Raw genomic sequence first — 19,836 nt, forward strand, 5'->3', positions numbered from 1 at the left:
TAGATATTTATAATTGTTAGATCTTCTTGTTGGACAGACCCTTTGAGTATGATATAGTGTCCTTCCTCATCTTTTATTATAGTCTTTGGCTTAAGTTTTAATTTATTTGATATAAGGATTGCCACCCCAGCATTCTTTTGATGTCCATTAGCATGGTAAATTGTTTCCCACCCCCTCACTTTAAATATGGAGTTGTCTTTGGGTCTAAAATGAGTTTCTGGTAGACAGCATATTGATGGGTTTTTGTCTTTTTATCCATTCTGATACCCTGTGTCTTTTGATTGGGGCATTTAGCACATTTATATTCAGGGTAACTATTGAGAGATACGAATTTAGTGTCATTGTATTGCCTGTAGATGACTGTTACTGTATATTGTCTCTCTTCCTTTCTGGTCTACTACTCTTAGGCTCTCTCTTTCTTTAGAAGACCCCTTTCAATGTTTTCTGTAGTGCTGGTTTGGTGTTTACAAACTCTTTTAGTTTTTGTTTGTCCTATAAGGTTTTTATCTCTCCCTCTATTTTCAATGATAACCTAGCTGAATATATAGTATTCTTGGCTGCATGTTTTTCTCATTTAGTGCTCTGAATATATCATGCCAGTTCTCTCTGGCCTACAAGGTCTCTGTGGATAAATCTGCTGCCAGTCTAATATTTTTACTATTGTATGATACAGACTTCTTGTGCCGGGTAGATTTCAGAATTTTCTCTTTGTCACTAAGACTTGTAAGTTTTACTCTGAGATGATGAGGTGTGGACCTATTCTTACTGATTTTGAGGGGGTTTCTCTGTGCACCCTGGATTTTGATGCTTGTTCCCTTTGCCATATTAGGAAATTCTCTATAATAATTTGCTCCAGTGTACCTTCTGCCTCCCTCTGTCTTTCTTTTTCTGGAATCTCAGTTATTCTGATATTGTTTTGTCTTATGGTATTATTTATCTCTCCAATTCTCCCCTCGTGGTCCATAGTTGTTTGTCTCTCTTTTGCTCAGCTTCTTTATTCTCTGTCATTTGTTCTTCTGTATCACTAATTCTCTCTTTGGCGTCATTTATCATAGCTGTAAGATTCTCCATTTTTTATTGTACCTCATTAATAGCTTATTTTGATTTAAGATTGCTTAGATTTTATTTCTTTTATTTCTCCAGACAGGGTTTCTCTAATATCTTCCATCCCTTTTTCTAGCCCAACTAGCACCTTGGAATCATCATTCTGAACTCCAGTTCTGACATATTATCACTGTTCGTATTGATTAGGTCCCAGCCTTCAGTACTGCCTCTTGTTCTTTTTTTTTTGTGGTGAGTTTTTCTGCCTTGTCATTTTATCCAAGTAAGAATATATGAAGGAGAGAATAAAATACTAAAAGGGTGGCAATTACCGCAGAAAAATATGCGTTAACCAAATTAGAAGAGACCCAAATCATGGGGAGAAGAAGAAAGGGCATAGAAAGAAGTTAAAAAAAATTGGAAAAAAAGAAAAAGAAAAAGAAAATATATGTATTAGACTGGTGAATAGGACAGAGCCACCCACTTGATTTGGGGAGTATTTTGGTCTCTTAGTAGAAACTACCTTCCATAATTTTAAAGAACAAAAAAGAAAATGTATACACACACACACACACAAATATAAGGGTTAACATGATGAAGGGATGGAGTATGACTGTAAAGATGAAAATTTTAAAAAATTCTAGTATATGTGCTGCCGAAGCGAGCACTTAAAAAATTCTAAAAAAGGAGTTGATAAGATAAGGTGGTTGGGAAAAGAAAGTAAAAGAAAATGGAGAGAATTTGCTCAGTCTGGAGACTAGAGCAAACCATGTGTCAGATTTAGAGTATATTTGATTTATTAGAAGAAGTTGTATCACAAAATTTTTTGAAAAAACCCTATGTGTATACAAAAGATAAAGTTAGATATAATGAAGGATAAAATATGACTATAATAATAAAGGTTCAAAAAGATTTTTTTTTTAAGATTTTATTTATTTATTTGTCAGAGAGAGCGAGCGAGAGCGAGCACAGGCAGACAGAGTGGAAGGCAAGAGTCAGAGGGAGAAGCAGGCTCCCTGCGGAGCAAGGATCCCGATGTGGGACTCAATCCCAGGACGCTGGGATCATGACCTGAGCCGAAGGCAGCTGCTTAACCAACTGAGCCACCCAGGTGTCTCAAAAAGATTTTTTTAAGAAAGGTGTTGTTAAGATAAACTAGTTAAAAAATGTTAAAAAAGAATGAGTAAAAGTTAAAAAAATTAGAATAAGAAAAAAGTTGAAGAATTTAATTAACTTTGCAAGACTAAAGAATCATGCGAAGAAAACCATGAATTCCATGCTTTGCTTTCCCTTCTGGAATTCCGCTGTTGTCCTTGATAGGTGAGCTTGTTCCTGGCTGGATTTCTTGCTGATCTTCTAGGGGAGGGGCTTGTTGTAGTGATTCTCAAGTGTCTTTGCCCGAGGTGGAATTGGACCACCCTTGTCAGGGGCTGGCCTAAGTAATCTGCTGGTATTAGCTCTTGGGAACTTTTATTCTACCCTTCCTTGTGTAAAATTGATCTTTACATATATCATAGGGGCCGGAAGGGTTTCCTAAGCCTTTTGCAGGGCCAGATTGGTTTTGCTTCTATTCCTCTCCATCAAGCAGTATATCTTTGCCTGTTGTCTGTGGGCTCCCTCCTTAAGCAACTTACAGCTTTTGCCTTGTAAGAGAAAAAGATGTATGAAATGGGCACACCCTAGTGCCCACCCTGTAACACCTATAGCTCACTTCATTCTCACCTGTACTGCTAAAGTATATCTTCTTCCCAAGAATTTTTACAGCATCCATTGGAGGCTGAAGGGAAGAGCTTACCCTTAAGTGCAATTTGCCCTTGTATCTTGGCTACCCAGCTTCCCACAGGGATACATTAACCACCCTCTACCATTTTGTTAAAATGTTGGCTGACGTCTTCATGTCCACAACTTCTACCTGTATTTTGATTTGTTGGTACAAATGATTTGTTGTCTTGTCTCTCCTTGGGGGACTTGGTTCTTCTTCCCAAATAGAAGACTTAAGATTATTTTGCTGCCTTGTGACCCTTGGGTCTCTGATGGAATCAAAAGGAGTTATCCTTTTATAGATTATCCAAACTTTTTCTTGTCTGTGTGAGAGTCACATTTGTTGTAGCTGTCTATATCCTAAACGGAAGTGGAGTCTCTAAGGATGCATGTGTTTTTATGGCTCCTCAGGTGATTCTAATGAACAGAAGGATTGAGGACCATGACTAAGAAAAAGGATTTTTTTAGGAAGTAAATTTACGTTATAGAACTTCTGTTGGTATGAATGTTATTAGAGTTCTAAAACCAAATCCTACTAGAGTCTTCCATGATATTCAGAATGGAACATCGAAAGACTTAGAATTGAGGGTAAAATATTGTATTGCTTCCCTTAACCAGTTCTGGAATATTTCTGATCTTGACTGCAAATTCTGCCTTTCACTGTTCATAATCAGCCTAATTATTTTCAGAAGGAAAGCTATTTACCTGATGGTTTTTAAGGAGAGAATTGGAGGTGGTAGTGTGATTTCCAGGTATCACTCGTTGACTGAAATTCTGGTTCACTTTCAGGGTCCGGTCAAGATCCTCTGTTGCTCTGCACAATGGAACCATTTTAGTAATCAAAAAAAGAATCTATAATCATGCATGCATTTCCTTGTCAACAGAATCGCATCGCAAAACGCAGCAGGAAGCTGGTGGACTATGATAGTGCCCGCCACCACCTGGAAGCTTTGCAGAGCTCCAAGAGGAAGGATGAAAGTCGAATCTCGAAGGTAAGAATTGATCCAACTGCTGACACCACTCTCCATATTATATAATGTATAACGACTTTGCTTTTTAAAATTAAGGAAAACTCAGAGATATTTTGGGTTCAGTTCCCAAGCATGACAATAAAACAAATATTGTAATAAAGCCATCAAATGAATTTTTTAGTTACCCAGTATATCCGAAAGTTATGTTGACGCTATACCATAGTCTATCAAGTGTGTAATAGCATTGGATTTAAAAATACAACATTTTTATTAGAAACACTTTATTGCTAAAAATTTTATAATTTGCTATAATTTTATAACTTGCTTTCAGCAAGTCAAAATCACTGATCATAGATTATAGCAAATATAATAATAATGAAAATGCTTAAATACTGCAAGAATTACGTGAATGTGAGACAGAGACATGAGATAAGCAAATGCTGCTAGAAAAATGTTACCTATAGGTTTGCTTGGTGCAGGGTTGCCGCAAACCCTCAGTCTGTAAAAATATTCAGTGTCAATAAAGCACAGTGAAAAAAAGCATAGCAAAACAAGGTATACCTGTTATTTCCTTTTTAAAGGAGAGTGGAATTAGGACAGAATTTAAGCTGATACATGGTAGTTGTGGGCTGCTTTCCCTAATTTTTTATGAGGTTTTTCATGTGATTTTAGAGTTCACATGGCTGACACTGACTCACACATTTTGGTCAGAGTCAACCTTGGCCCCAGCAATACTGCAGGCTCAGCGAAAGTAATTCGTTCCTCCACTTCTTTCTGTGTTTAAGGTCCATATTTGAAGTTAAAAGGCAGATTCAGGGGGCGCCTGGGTGGCTCAGTGGGTTTGGCCTCTGTTTTCGGCTCAGGTCATGATCTCAGGGTCCTGGGATCGAGTCCTGCGTTGGGCTCTCTGCTTGGTGGGGAGCCTGCTTCCTCTTCTCTCTCTGTGCCTGCCTCTCTGCCTGCTTGTGATTTCCCCCCTGTCAAATAAATAAATAAATAAAGTCTTAATTAAAAAAAAAAAAGGCAGATTCAGATAGAAAACCAAATTTAAAATTCTAAGACATAATCTATGGTTGCCAGAGAGTGCAGATATGTGCTGGGCTTATAGAACATTCGTTTTCTTTTAGAAAACTCATTTCAGTAGCTTTTACTATGTAAACCAGTCACTTACAGATGCCAACCAACACCTGCTAACTATTCCCTTTGCTTCCAGTCTTGCCTCCTTCTATCTGCCTACACACAGCTGTTTGAATAGTATTTCTATATCACATATCTAGATATGTTTCTCCACTGCTTGTCTTTTAATGGCTCAGATAGCCTGTAAAAAACAAATCTAAATTTCTTAGTGTGCATATGAGACCCGCACAACTTGGTCATGACTCACCTGTTCATCCTAATCAGCTTTTGAATTTTCCTTCCCCTCTGCTCCTCCTTTCATACCCACACCCTGAACGAAAGCTCTCCTGACCCACACATCCGTTTCTGAGCAGCCACGATGAGATCTGCCCTTTGCATAAGACACCTTAGGTGGCAGGCACCCTCTCATCTGTGCCATTGCTTCTTAATACTCATGACACCTGTGAAGTGGGCATTACCATCTCCATTTTATCAGTGAGGCCTCAGAGATGAAGAACGTTAAAACCATTTCACAAATTGACACCATTAGTAAGCTAGGATTCTAACCCAGGAAATGCCACCTTTATGCATTGTAGCACCCCCCCACCCCCGCTTCTTCAAAGGGAACATTTGATGATTCTTCAAGATTCTTTTAGAATATTACTTTTCCTATGGAACCCTCTGTTTCTGTACCGTCTTCCCCAGTAGCATGCTCTGCAATAGTTTGTAAGTGCTATTTTGTGATGTAATTATTTAGATTTCTCACTAGATGGGGAAGTCCTTTGGGAAGTATCCATGTCCGGTATCCAGAACAGAGTGGTGTGTGGGACAGGCAGTTATATTTTTGCAGTCAAACTGCCAGGCTACAAAAGCAACCCCTGTAATCAAGTCAGTTTTTATGTCTTAATAAGACTTACTCTTTTGAGGTGCCTGGGTGGCTCAGTGGGTTAAAGCCTCTGCCTTCAGCTCAGGTCATGATCTCAGGGTCCTGGGACCAAGCCCCGCATTGGGCTCTCTGCTCAGCAGAAGCCTGCTTTCCTTCCTCTCTGTCTGCCTTCCTGCCTTCTTGTGATCTCTGTCTGTCAAATAAATAAATAAATCTTAAAAAAAAAAATGACTTACTATTTCACTGTTACTGAGAAAAATTATGCAAATTTTATTTGTTTTTTGGTTTGTTTTTGAGAGGAATATGCATGTGCTTGTGAGTGGGGGGCATGGGTAGAGGGAAAGGGAGAGAAAGAATCTTAAGTAGGTTTCATACCCAGCCTGGAGCCTGATGGGGGACTCAGATTTACCCTGAAATCATGACCAAAGCCTAAATCAAGAGTCAGATGCCTGACCAACTGAGTCAAAAATTATGCTGTTCCCATGTTATGTTAAATGCTGTTGTTGTATATAGAAATGGCTTGCGTTTCAATGACATTTTTTAGCATAAACACTTGTTATGTGTCTTCTAGGCAGAAGAGGAATTTCAGAAAGCACAGAAAGTATTTGAGGAGTTTAACGTTGACTTACAAGAAGAGTTACCATCATTATGGTCAAGGTAACGTTGCATCTATCCAGGGGGTTCACATCCCTTTTAAAAAATCAAGAACAGGGAAATCCCTTCTCTTGTCTTTATTGCTTGGGATGCTAAAGGTCATCCAGTAGAAGTGTTCAGTTTTTGTAATTTTAGGCAATAGCTACTTGCCACATATGGTAGGCTGTTGAACACTTGGACTATGGCTAGTATGGTGGAGGAACTGCATTTTAGATTTATTTTGTTTTGATTCATTTAAATTTAAATAACAACGTGAGGCTAGCAGCTATTCTATTGACCGCAAAGTTTTAGACCTTGATCTATTTCTCAAATGGGGCCCCAGATCTCAATTCAGAGGCATGTGGAGAACAGCCCTTAACTTTCAAATTTACAAGGATACATTTTAGCTCTTGGCAGGATTCCATTTATTCCGAGAGGTCATCTGGTCTTTCAATGTTGATATCAAACCTCTGCTTTCAGTTCTGACCTTTTAACCTGAACTTCATTCCTGTTTGAAGGGCTAAATATTCTTTTTATTATGGGTACTCTTCATTTCCTGTGGCATTAAGTGCATTGCCCATCCTTTGTCTTCTTTTTCCCACTCAGTGGTAGAACCAAGAAGTTGTTGGATAAAGTGGGTCCAACCCACGTTACTCTCTCTGTGGGTAATGATAGTGGTCTTGTCCTCACATTTGTGTCTTTGACCTCATCCTGTCCACCTTGTCATTCAGAAGCTCTACCTTGACCAATCTCAATTTACATCAGTGACTCATACTCCCCTGCCAAATAAACAGAATCGTGTTCTCTGTGCAACCCTGCTGTAAGGCAAACCATCTAGCCCAGCTTCCAACCAGATTGGCATCCCTTAAAGCCTTCCTCCATAGATAATCTGGAGTTCCTACTTAGCCTCTAAATTGTCAGCATTTTGAGGGTCTACAGTGGAGTTTATCCAAAAAATTGAGTTTGCCTCAATTTTTTGCCTGGAGTAGGCACTCCATGTTTATTTTTGAACTACTGAAATATCTGGAGGAAATTCTGGTCAGTTCCTGATAAAGTCAGCCTGTAGGGCATGACCACTTCAATGTTCAGCCATAACCCGAATTTTAACATGTGTGAAATTAGCTCATCGCTCATCAGAATTTACTCATCCTTTCAAAATCTGTATTTCTCTCTGTGGTACTATCGTTCCTGGGCTCCCAGACTACAAACTGTGGAGTCAGAAACTATAGAAAACCAGAGGACCATCAAAGGAGTCAATCCATCCTTTTTCTCTGTGGTCTTCTGGATTGGTCTCTCTCTCCCTGTTCTCACTGCCACTGTCCTTACTCTCTCTGTGGGTAATGATGGTGGTCTTTTTCTTTTTTTTTAAAGATTTTATTTATTAATTTGACAGAGAGAAATCACAAGTAGACAGAGAGGCAGCCAGAGAGAGAGAGAGAGGGAAGCAGGCTCTCTGCTGAGCAGAGAGCCCGATGCGGGACTCGATCCCAGAACTCTGAGATCATGACCTGAGCCGAAGGCAGCGGCTTAACCCACTGAGCCACCCAGGCGCCCAATGATGGTGGTCTTGTCCTCACATTTGTGTCTTTGACCTCATTCTGTCCACCTTGTCATTCAGAAGCTCTACCTTGACCAATCTTTGTGGTCTGCTGAGGATCCTACTGTGTGTGCCCAAAGAGGATTTTGAGGAGCCTGAACATATAAAACCTCTAGGGATACAGATGAAGCAAATACCTATTCATAATTTTAATTGAAGTAGTCATGCCTTTTTAAAATCACAAATTATATAAAATTATATTTTTTTAAGAAATCTATTTTACGGGTGCCTGGGTGGCTCACTCTCTAAGCATCTGCCTTCTGCCTTCAGCTCAGGTCATGACCCCAGAGTCCTGGGATCGAGGTCCACATCAGGTTCCCTGCTCAGTAGGAAGCCTGCTTCTCTCTCTCCCTCTCTCTGTTAAATAGAATCGTTTAAGAAAAGAAATGTATTTGACACTCATATTTTAAGCAATACTAAGATCTTTATATCTGTCTTTGGCATCCATGTCTTCGTCCTCATTAAGGACACTCATCAAGTCAGCTGGTAGTTCCCCAGAGCTTATTATCTTCCCCCACAGATATCCCATCCCAAACACAAGTTGTTGTCATTTGCATACAATTTAAATAGTTACTCTGTTCATTCCCCCTCTAAAGGAATTTTTGTGGTCTCAAATGTAATTACTTACTCAATTGCTTTTTAAACTGATTTTGCAAGAGCTAAGGTACCACAATACTCAACACTTCCAATTATGAAATAATACTTCTGGGTAAATGGCCAAAATTGCCAGAACACAGTTGTTATTTGCCTTAATATGTATTGGGTGTGTAAAGAATTTCTTTTCCTAATGTTCTCTGTAAGCATTCAAAACCAGCAATGATTGATGCCATTGGGGTTTATGTATCTTCCCCAGATAGTATTTGGTAATTCAGTGTAAGAATCTGTCAGAGTATCTTGTAATATGAAAGACTTTGTAAGAACTTAAACACAATGGGAATATTTGAAGGATAAATTTGGAGTGAAATCTTTCTCCTCATCTAGCCAAATGCAATCTCAATGTTTCGGTGCTTTATAATCCACTGACTTATTCCCACATTCAAGGCTCACTCCTTTGTATGTCGATCAGGTCCTGCCTTTTGATGAAAGCCTAGTTTAGGCCGTTTCAAAATTTTGGGGGGTTTTATTTAAATTCAGTTAATTAACATATAGTATATTATTAGTTTCAGAGGTAGAGTTCAGTGATTTCATCAGTTACATATAACACCCAGTGCTCATCACATCTCATGCCCGCTTTCATACTGATCACCCAGTAACCCCATTCCCCCACCTCTTCCCCTCCAGCAACCCGCAGTTTTCTAGAGTTGAGAGTCTCTTATGGTTTGTTTCCCTCTCATATTTTGTCTTATTTTATTTTTCCCTCCCTTACCCTTTGATCCTGTTTTGCTTCTTAAATTCTGCATATGTGGGAAATCGTTCTCTGATTTATTTCATTTAGCATAATACCCTCTAGCTCTATCCACATCATTGCAAATGGTAAAATTTCAGGGTATTTTGATGACTGAGTAATATTCCATCGTGTGTGTGTGTGTGTGTTACATCTTTATTCTTTCATCTGTTGATGGACCTCTGGGTTCTTTCCATTGTTTGGCTATCGTGGACATTGCTGCTAGAAACATTGGGGTACTGGTGTCCCTTTGGATCACTATATTTGCATCTTTTGGATAAATACCATCTTTTACTGGGTTGTAGGGTAGCTCTATTTTTATCTTTTTGAGGACCCTCCATATCCTCACCAACACTTTTGTTTCCTGATTTGTTAATTTTATTTAGGCCTTTATATATATATTGTATTTTTTGACTGTATTGTGTGTATTGTGTGTGTTTATGCGTAGACAAAGAGCTCATTTATTATTGAATACTGTCTATTTTCAGGTATCATTTTATGCACTTTGCATGCATAATCTCTAGTGATCACAATTACCTGTATACCCTCATCTTACAAATGAGGAGGCCAGGGATGATACTGGTTAAACACTTTGCCTGATACTGTAAGGTTTATAAATCCTAAAGCTGGCCCTTAAATAGACTTCTATGTTACCTCCTGTTAGTCCTGATGTCTGATGTAGGCCTTCTCCTTACAGTGAGACTGTATGCAGACTTTCAATAAATAACATTTATTTCATGTAATCATTTTATAAATACATATGTTTTATTCCCAGCCATATTACTCACCTTGAGATTGAAGTAGCACTTTATGTCTTCTATGCTTCCCTCCTGTGGTGAAATGAGTACTGACAGCAGCAGTATTTAAGGAATGTGCTGGAAGAGGGGCCTGCAGATGAGCCTGAGGGGAAATAATCACAGATGTAGGAGAAGACCCAGAAGAGTAGTACCTTAGAAAGCCAAGAATGGAGAGATTTTTACCAGTGAAGGAGTGCCAGGAGAATCACTTATAAAACAGAGGTCAGGAGCACCTGGGTGGCTCAGTGGGTTAAGCCTCTGCCTTTGGCTCAGGTCATGATCCCAGGGTCCTGAGATCAAGCCCTGCATCCCGCATCGGGCTCTCTGCTTAGCAGGGAGCCTGCTTCCTCTCTTTCTCTCTCTGTCTGCCTCTCTGCCTACTTGTGATCTCTGTCTGTCAAATAAATAAAATCTTAAAAACAAAAACAAAACAAAAAAAATGGAGGTCAGGCAGCGGAGAGGAAGAGTGTATTGCTTCCATGGAAGCAAAGGGAATTTTCCAGATAGGTTCCAGCTGAGGCCGGGGTCACAAGCCTGACTGCAGGCGCTGGAGAGACCGTGGTTGGTGAAGTAGGATCTTGACTAAAATCGACCTGAGGAGTCGTGGCAGCAGACAGAGGGGAGTTGAGAGGGCAAGGGAAGCCTTTTAAAATAGCCGTTACTGTTTTGAGAGTTGACGGTGGCAGCGGCACATAGGGGATGATGGAGGACTGAGGATTTCTGGAGCAAGTGGAGGGTGAGGGATAAAGACCAGGTGTTGGTGGAGCTCAGCCACCCAGTGGCCCCCCAGCATTGAGAGGCCTACACTTGATAAAGCCAGATGCTGAGCCTGAGGGGGTAGCAGCCTGGAAGAAAAGGCTAAAGATTAAAAATTAAAAATAAATTAGCAAGTGGAACAGAAGTGAATGAATCAAGGATCTTGTGGTCCAGGAAGTGAGAGTAGGGAGTGTTCTCATTTCGGTTTGAGGGATGGCAATATCCAGAGCTCACAAGGTCAGTGAGCCAGGGGTTTCTTATTTGCATGGAGAGTCCTATTGTGGGGATCTGCTGTGTTTGTGTTAGGACCCAGGGGAGGGGAGAGAGGGAGGTCCTGAGACACATGCTGTGGGCGCTGTGAACAGGGTGGGGCCTGGGAGGTTGGGAGATTTCTTCCTTATTCCAGGCCACCCCTCTAGTAAGTGTGGGACGGCAGAGGATGCTTCCTCCATTGCAGGGGGCTCAACGGGAAATAGTGACCCACCCTGACCTATGCAGACTTCCTTTAGGGCATTGCCAGGGGAGTAACCTGGCTTTCGCCCCTTGGTGGTGATAGCTCAGCTCTTAATCCTTTCCACTGTTTCCAAGGACAAAGCACTGTCTTAATAAAGGATTGGAGGTCGTCTTGACGGCTAACCAGGTGGGGTCTGAGGATGCCTCAGAGGAGTCCTTCAGGGAAATAGGAAAGTCTCAGAGCCCCATGTTTATGAAGACCTTGTGAAGTGAAACCTCACTGTACTCACAGCCTGCTGCTGTTGGTGGATATACGCCTCCTGCTGGTGACATCAGTTTTCTACAAGCTAAGGTAGCCATGTACAGTCAGGATATGCCCTTGCAGTGGGACGAATGCACACTAGTTCTTTCATTTATTTGTGGAATATTTATTGCATGCCTGCTCTGACCAGGTGCCTTATTAGTGCCTCTGGTAGTGAATGAATCAAAGGCATTCCCTACTTTAAAAGAGTCTCTGATTTCTTAAATTGAAGAAAACCATTATCTGGTGAATTGCATCAAAGATATTCAACACTTTTTTTCTAAGTTAAATACATGCTAGTTGACTTAAGTTCTAAAATCATAAAAATATTAGAAAATTGATTGATATTTGTTTAGTCATTCTCAACAAGGTATTCCTGGCACCACACCAATTATTTCCCTAAATAATACTTTCTTTTCTAGAGAGAGAGAATGAGAGTAGGGGTGACAGGGAGGGACAGAGGGAGAGGGAGAATCTCAAGCAGACTCCCCAGTGAGCATGGAGCCAGACGCAGGGCTCGATCTCACCGCCCTGAGATCATGACCTGAGCTGAAATCAAGAGTTGAACGCTTACCCCACTGAACCACCCAGGTGCCATGATAATAATTGATACAAACTACATATCAGATACTGATATAAACTATATATCAGAGAATAAAATTTAAAGACAGAAGAATGGGAACTCTTGTTTTTGCTAAATGTGTCCAAGGATCAATATGTTTAATAGTAATTCCCTTACAAATAAACAAGAAAAAAACAAGCACGAAGAAATAAACACAATATATGAATAGATGACTCGCAAAAGAAGCAAATCAAATGGCTAATAAATAAATGAAAAATGTATCAACTTTAATTAAGGGAATATAAATGTAAAAGTCAGCAAGGTATTAACTCTCACCTATCAAATTTACAACTGTTTTGTATAACCTCATGCTGAGAGCTGAGGGAGTCAAAGAATCCAGCCTGGGTGGGAACAGCTTGGCACTAGTCATCAAAGCTTCTATGGTGTCTGCCTGTCACACAGCACTTATATCCAAGAAACTTACACTAAGGAAAGAGTAGAGCTGTGCACCAAGTCTTAATTCATAGATCTTCATTAGGGTTTTATTTTGAAAATAAAAACAGTCCTCACCAGTGAAGGTCAACTACACCCTACACAACCCCTCCATCTGCACTCCCCTTCTGCACCCCTGGTCTATAACCCCTGTCCATCTGTACTTCCCTGGCCGTCTACACTCACCATGCATCTACACCTGCATCCATCTCTGCCCCCCAATCATACCCTGTCTATCTACACCCCATCCACCTACACCCCCCATCAGTCTATACCCTCCCATTCACACATCTTCTCTTGCCTTCTATTTAAATCTGACCCTTTTTCAGGGCAGCCCAAGTTTATCCTCTCAAGCAGATATTCACAGCTGACACAAGGCTGTTAATTCCCCTGTCTTCTCAGTGCCCTTAGCTGTTTCTGTGCAAATCTACTCTTTTTTGATATTTCATTGTAGGTGACCTTTTGTGGTAACGTTAACATTCACAAGCTGTCTTGGAGTCTGCTTCTTTGACTCACCAGAATGACAGAGCGCGTGTTCAGTAATCTGCGCTCAGGTCCTCCTTTACCTGGACTGTCATTCTCAGAGCCCCTGGAGCCCACCACTAGGCATGAACCTAGAGTGAATCAGCCCTTTGTTGAGTAATCGAATGAGGGGGAATGTTTGAGGAATGACTGTTGATGGGAGTCCCAGAGAAGTGGTGCACTAGGAAGACTTGCCTGCCAACAGAAGAGTGAGCCAGTCCCTCTGCGGTGTTGTCCCAGGACTTGCCATCTCGCCTCCCATCCAGCTGCTGCTGTAGTCAGTTTCCTCCACTGCAGGTCCTTTCCGTGCCCCTGCCTTAGACACGGCTAGAGGCTGCAAGCAAGCATGGCCGGCAAGCGATCTGGAAGATCCTTGGCCTGAGCATAGGTCTGCCTGCTTCGTTGGGCTCTTATCTCCTAGGCTGCTGGTCTGACCCTCCCAGGTAGTTACTAGTTCCCTGAACATCCTGTGCCAGGATTTTCTTTATTAATATATGTATGTGTACCTATCTGTCTGTCTATACGTCCCATCTATCTATCTACAGATACATACATAGAGACACATACACATACACACAATGGATATTACTCAGTCATAAGAAAGGAGGTTATGCCATTTGGGAGTAACTACTAGGGTATCCCTTCAGGGTATCATGCTGAGTGAAATAAACCAGACAGAGAAGGACATCTGTCCTGCTTAATCATAATGTTCAATACCTACAGTGACCATGCATCCCTGAATTCACCTCTTTTTTCATTTTGTTGTGAAATAATACATAAAATGACCTACGTGTTTGTGTGTGTATATGTAGCCTACCTCTAAGCATTGCCGGGTGATGGACACTGGGATTGCTTTCCTATCTTGGCCTGCTGTGAAGAACGCTGCCATGAAGAAGGCAGTGCCTGCATCTCGGCAAGATCCTGTTTTCATTTCCTTCAGAAATGGACCCAGCACTGGGATTGCTGGATCCAGGGGTAGTTCTGTTCTTAACTTTTTGAGGACTTTTCCACACTGGCTACACCCACTTACAATCCCACCAGCAGGGCACGTGGAGTCCCTTTTCTCCACATCCTCACCAATACTTGTTCCCTCTTTTTGATGACAGCCCTTCTGACAGGTATCATAAACTGCATTGTATCACTTATATGTGGAATCTGAATCAAAAAGGCAAACTCACAGAAACAAAGTGGAAAAGTGGAGGTGGGGGAAATACGGAGAGCTTGGTTAAAAGGTTACCCAGAGCTATAGAACACTATATTATATAATTGAAATTTGCCGAGAGTAGAAATGTTCACACACAAGATAAATGCATAAGGTGTTATCTGTGTTAATTAACTAGATGTGTGGAACCCCTCACAATTATATATCAGGTCATCACAATGCACACTTTAGATGTCTTACCATTTTATTTATCAGTTAAACCTCAGTAAATGAAAAAAATGAAAGAAACCCAAACAAACTAGTCTTATAAGGTTAAAAAGAAAAATAAATAAATAAGTAAGTGAAACATGGTAGGAATTTAAGGTATAGGTTAACCCAAAGAATAAGTAATTTTACTAATGGGATGCATATAGTGCTTACCTAGTATTTCATCTCTGAATCTGGATTTTTATCTTTTATTTTGTTAAAATTCTAAACCACCTGATTTCATCAGAAACCACAGAAATAATGATATTCATGCTTAAGCAGAATTTCTTGACTAACAGTGCATGCTTTTCTATTGGTTTTCCTCCTTTTGGGTCCAAATACAGGTTCTCCACTGATTAATTGCAAGAGCCTAGACAGTGAATCTGTCGGTGCCTCAGTAAACCAGACAGTATACTGAGGCTCACTGTCTTGGGGGTGGTTACAGGAATGAAGTGAGGGAATATGTAAAATGTTTCAATGGCTGCTCTTTCTGTCGCCTTTAATGATGATGGAACATTCGTCCATCCAGCTTATTGGAATCCTGCTTACCAAAAGGCACAGAGAAATGGGAAGCACCCTTTTCTCTATCCGTTCATGTCATTACTTAAAGATTTTATTCATTTATTTGAGAGAAAGGAAGACAGACACCATGAGCCAGGGAGGGGCAGAAAGACAGATAGGGAGAGAATCTCAAGCTGACTCCATGTTGAGAGCAAAGCCCCATGTGGGGCTTGATCCCATGACCCTGAGATCATAACCTGAGCAAAAATTAAGGGTTGGATGCTTAACTGTCATTGTCAGTGTCCTCCAGGTACCCCTCATGTCATTGTTTAAATAAGAGGGTTCCTAAAGAAGAGGGGTCCTGGGCATCCTAAGTTTATCCTCTCAAGTAGATGTTCAGGCATCTGATGTTACAGGAACATTCTTACTCCCCCAAAATAAATATTCCTTTTTTAAAAAAATGATTTTATTTATTTATGTGAGAAAGAGCGCATGAGAGAGAGATAGAGCATGAGCATGGGGGGAGAGGTAGAGGGGAAGGAAGAAGCAGGCTCTGTACTAGGCAGGGAGCCCGATGTGGGACTCCATCACAGGACCTTGGGATCGTGACCTGGGCTGAAGGCAGACGCTTAACCACCTGAACCACCCAGGCACCCCCCAAATAAGTATTCTAATTACAGTCCCCTTCCCCCGCCCTGAGTATATGTTTATTCCATATATCTGCCTTATCTAATGTTTCTGGCATCTAAGTCCTTACTTGGGATTTGGAATCTAGTAAACCAGTCAGGATTCTGGAATTATTTTTGAGAAGGTTACTGAAACGAGAACATGAGTTAAAAGTAGTAATTTACTAGATGGATTCAGAAGAGTTGAATTAATAGAGTCAAAAGGGTCCTCACTGAGAGCAAAGGGAGCCCATACAGGAGGTGCCAGGCTGAATCCGCAAGTGCTGCTAGGTATGCTAACTATTAGAGACCTAAGACTGTCCCGTCCCGGAACACCTCCACTCCATGGATTTGCTTCACAAATGTGTGAGATATTGGTATTGGACATCTTGTGTTTCTTTTTGCTCAGTGAAAGCACACTCTTACTTTGAGGAATTACAATGAACTGGTAGGTTTTCTGTTTTCTCCACTAAACATATTTCAGAATCCAAATACATGGTACCAAAACGAGACCACGCATAGGGTATAAAAATGAAAGGTAAACTTCTCTATCTCCAGCCCTTTACACAACACACATCTAAAATACAAACAGATTCTTAGGGCTGCGCTTCCCAAAAGCATTCTCCCTGCACTAGCAGCCTCAGTGTCCATGAGAACTTGGTAGAAATGCAAATCCTCCGTCCCCGCCTGGGACCTGCTGAATCAGAAACACACCTCCAGCTGCGCTGCACAGGTGAGAGCCACGGTCCCCAGGCGTCAGCTGCTTTAGGAGAGGTTCTGCTCCAAGCCAGAAGATTTGGTCTGGTATTAGTCAACATCATAGGAAGAAAACATCAGAGGAAGGAATGCATTTATTTAAGATTTTATCACCTTTAAAATTACAGTTCTGCTGACTGATCTTTCCCTGCCCCTTTCTCCCCTCTGTGTCTCCACATGGTAGACGGGTTGGGTTTTACGTCAACACTTTCAAAAATGTTTCCAGCCTCGAGGCCAAGTTTCATAAGGAAATTGCAGTGGTGAGTAGTGATGATTATTTTTACTTGTGGAATAGAAAATGAACTTTTTTTTTTCTCTGAAAGTGCATGAAATGGGGCAGCAGCATCATCTGCGTGTGTGTTTTCATGGTGTGTTAAATGGTGTTGCTCTGATGTTGTGTAGTGACCACATAGATCTCTTTTGTCCAGATTTTATCTCTGGGTGTGCAGACAGGCTCCCAGGAATCACAGCCTGTGTCCGTTTTTCTTCTGAGATGCTTTTTCTCTGTGTCCCAGACTCACGGTCTTGTTTTGCTTTGTTCTCAGTCAGCTTTGAAAGTTGGTGTTCAAGCAGTACTTCTTAGGCTGAGGAGGAATCGGTATCTGAATGTTCAGACAATCAGCCCTTCTGTCATCTGCTGAAGTCTGAGTTCAGCAGGGTAGTTGTATGACTTTATCTCCAGTAGAGTCAGTGGGAGCAATAAGTTTTCGTTTTCTGTTCTGTCCTCTGATTAATGGATATATTTTGTTTTTTTAAAGGTTTATTTGTGTTTGTGGCCTTTCACTTTTGACATGAATTTTAAATTGCCCATTTGCAGAATTTAAGTTGTTCGGAGACCATCCATAGTACGTAAGATTCTCAGTAGACAGTTCCTTTCTTGGAGCAGTAGCCTGAATTGACCTCAGAATGACTAAATGGCTAATAGACAAATGGTCTCTGTCCCTCTAGCTTTGCCACAAATTGTATGAAGTGATGACGAAGCTGGGTGACCAGCACGCTGATAAGGCCTTCACCATTCAAGGAGCTCCCAGGTAGGCTGTCTTCATCCGAGCCAAGTTGTGTCTGTTCATTAAAACAATGCTTGTTGCAATTTCTGTAGTCTACACAAGCCTATGCTATTTTACTCATTCTAGAAAAATCTAAACCTAAGGAGACTTTCCACATTGAGGCTGACAGCAGCCTCGTTCTGGGCTTGTATGTTGACTTTTAGTTTTCAGATTTACTCAGGGTGGGTGTTTGTCGTGGTCACAATAGATTTGTCCATCTTCCAGGAGTCCCATCAACAGTTGTGTAAATTTTTAACATATAATTTCTAGTCATGCACTTGTTAACTTTCTTTGGAGAAGAAAGGAATTCCCCAAACACACGACACTGAGATCTTATACTTATCATTGGTGCTGGCATCTTTAATGGCCCATTTTGGGAGAGGAGAGGGCGTAGGTGAGACCGCACCACCATCCTGCCTCGTAACTTTACCTTTCCAACACTGCATTGTTTTGATTCTTTTGCACATTGTTTTGTGGTATCAAAGGCCCAGCTATTCGCAACCAGATCATCTACCTTTCTAGGACCTGGCTTCTCACCAGCTTTCTCCTGTGATTTTGGAATTCCTTTAACCCATCCTTCTCAGGCATTATGTACTCAAGGAATGTGGGTTAATGGTCCTTGGGCTGGAAGTAAGAAGATCCCAGCTTTCCAGTTTCTGACTATACAGTTAACTTACTTTGCCTTCCTTAAGTGCGTCCAATTAATTCTCTGGTTAAAGATGTCTCTTTCTATCTCTTTTTTTTTTTAAACCAGCAGAAAAAAAAAGATGTTATTGAACTAAATGGTTTGTAAGGTAATATTTGCATTTTTAATGTCAATCAACATAAATACTCATACACACATTTATAAAAACACACACTCCTGCACAGGTGGCTCCATCACCATATGTTCAGACGTCTCTGGAGAGAGCGGATTTTCTTCTTTGATGTTTGTTGTATTATCCATCCTCATCATAGTCTCTGTTACAGAGCTATATGATACAAGCATTTAGTATCTCTTATTTTTCTAAGGGAAAGGACATTCCCTAAAAGAATATATGAAAGGCCCACTGCTTCCTCTATAGTATTTCAATATGAACTTGGAACAAAGACAAAGTTGTAATAAGAATGTCAAAATGACATCAGGTATTTTAACAATGATGTACATGAAAAAATGAAGGGTTACTCCCTCCTAAAGACATGAGAAGGACAACTGTGTCTGAAAATCTCAATATTGCTGAATTAGATAAAATGAAGAGAAAATGGGGTCATGACCACTTAACAAATGATCCTTTCACTTTTTTACATCATTCCTCTGCAGAATGAGGTGGTGAGTGAGCTCAGTGGTTACCCTCTTGAGCATAGACTGGGGCCGTGCTTCCCGGCAGAGGCCATGGTTGCTGGTGCAGAGCCTCAATAATGTGGCTTATCCGTGTCCTCCGCAGGACCCACTCCCTTGAATATGTAGACCATGCTGTAGTGTGTGAGCTTATTTATTTTGGGGGTATAGACCCTCCTCCTTCAATCTGTAGACATTAGAAAGACTTAGAGAGTAGGATGTGTCCCCAGTGCCCTCCTGGTTATTGCATTTGAGCTGGTCCCAGGCATCTGGCCTGGTGCCAGGAACATGGTGGGTTCCCAGGAGACATTATTGACTCTCTGCCTTCACATAATTTGTTAGCACATGTCAGGTGTCTGAGCCAAGCCTTTGTTTTATAAGGTGTAGAAAGAGGAACAGCTAATGAATTTATTTCCAAATGTCATCAGAAAAGACTCCTATAAAATCTTATTTTTAAAGATTTTATTTATTTGTTTGAGAGAGAGAGCACACACAAGTCTGGGCAGGGGCAGAGGGAGAAGTGGACCCCCCACTGATCATGGAGCCCAATGTAAGACTTGATCCCAGGGCCCTGAGATCATGACCTGAGCCGAAGGCAGACGGTTAACCGACTGAGCCACCTGGGCACCCCTGACTCCTATAAAATCTTAGCACTACCCTGAGGACACCTTTAACATCAGATTTATAATTTTCAGGGTAGATTTTTTTATAGAATATGACGTAGCAAGATTTTCTTATAAACCAAAGGTGAGAGTAATTCAGCTAAGTCAGCTCACACTTGGAAAATTCTTGCAGAGGCTGTTTGGCACAATGGAAAGAACAGAGGGTTTGCCTTCCCAAGGCCTGAACTCAGACCCGTGAAATTGCTGA

The 19,836-nt window shown here is 41.0% G+C and overlaps 1 protein-coding gene across 2 annotated transcripts in view; it reads left to right on the forward strand.

The window, feature by feature from the left end:
• The window catches only part of AMPH (amphiphysin), a 255,664-nt gene that overhangs the window by 159,208 nt on the left and 76,620 nt on the right, over positions 1 to 19,836 (forward strand). For both annotated transcript variants that reach the window (XM_059397249.1, XM_059397248.1), the window contains exons 6-9: positions 3,687 to 3,794; positions 6,347 to 6,432; positions 16,787 to 16,862; positions 17,551 to 17,633. In XM_059397249.1, coding sequence (XP_059253232.1) covers positions 3,687 to 3,794; positions 6,347 to 6,432; positions 16,787 to 16,862; positions 17,551 to 17,633 — 353 coding nt within the window. The remainder of the gene's footprint in view (positions 1 to 3,686; positions 3,795 to 6,346; positions 6,433 to 16,786; positions 16,863 to 17,550; positions 17,634 to 19,836) is intronic.

The sequence above is a fragment of the Mustela nigripes genome, chromosome 4 (assembly GCF_022355385.1).
Source record: "Mustela nigripes isolate SB6536 chromosome 4, MUSNIG.SB6536, whole genome shotgun sequence".
NCBI classification, from domain to species: Eukaryota; Metazoa; Chordata; class Mammalia; order Carnivora; family Mustelidae; genus Mustela; species Mustela nigripes.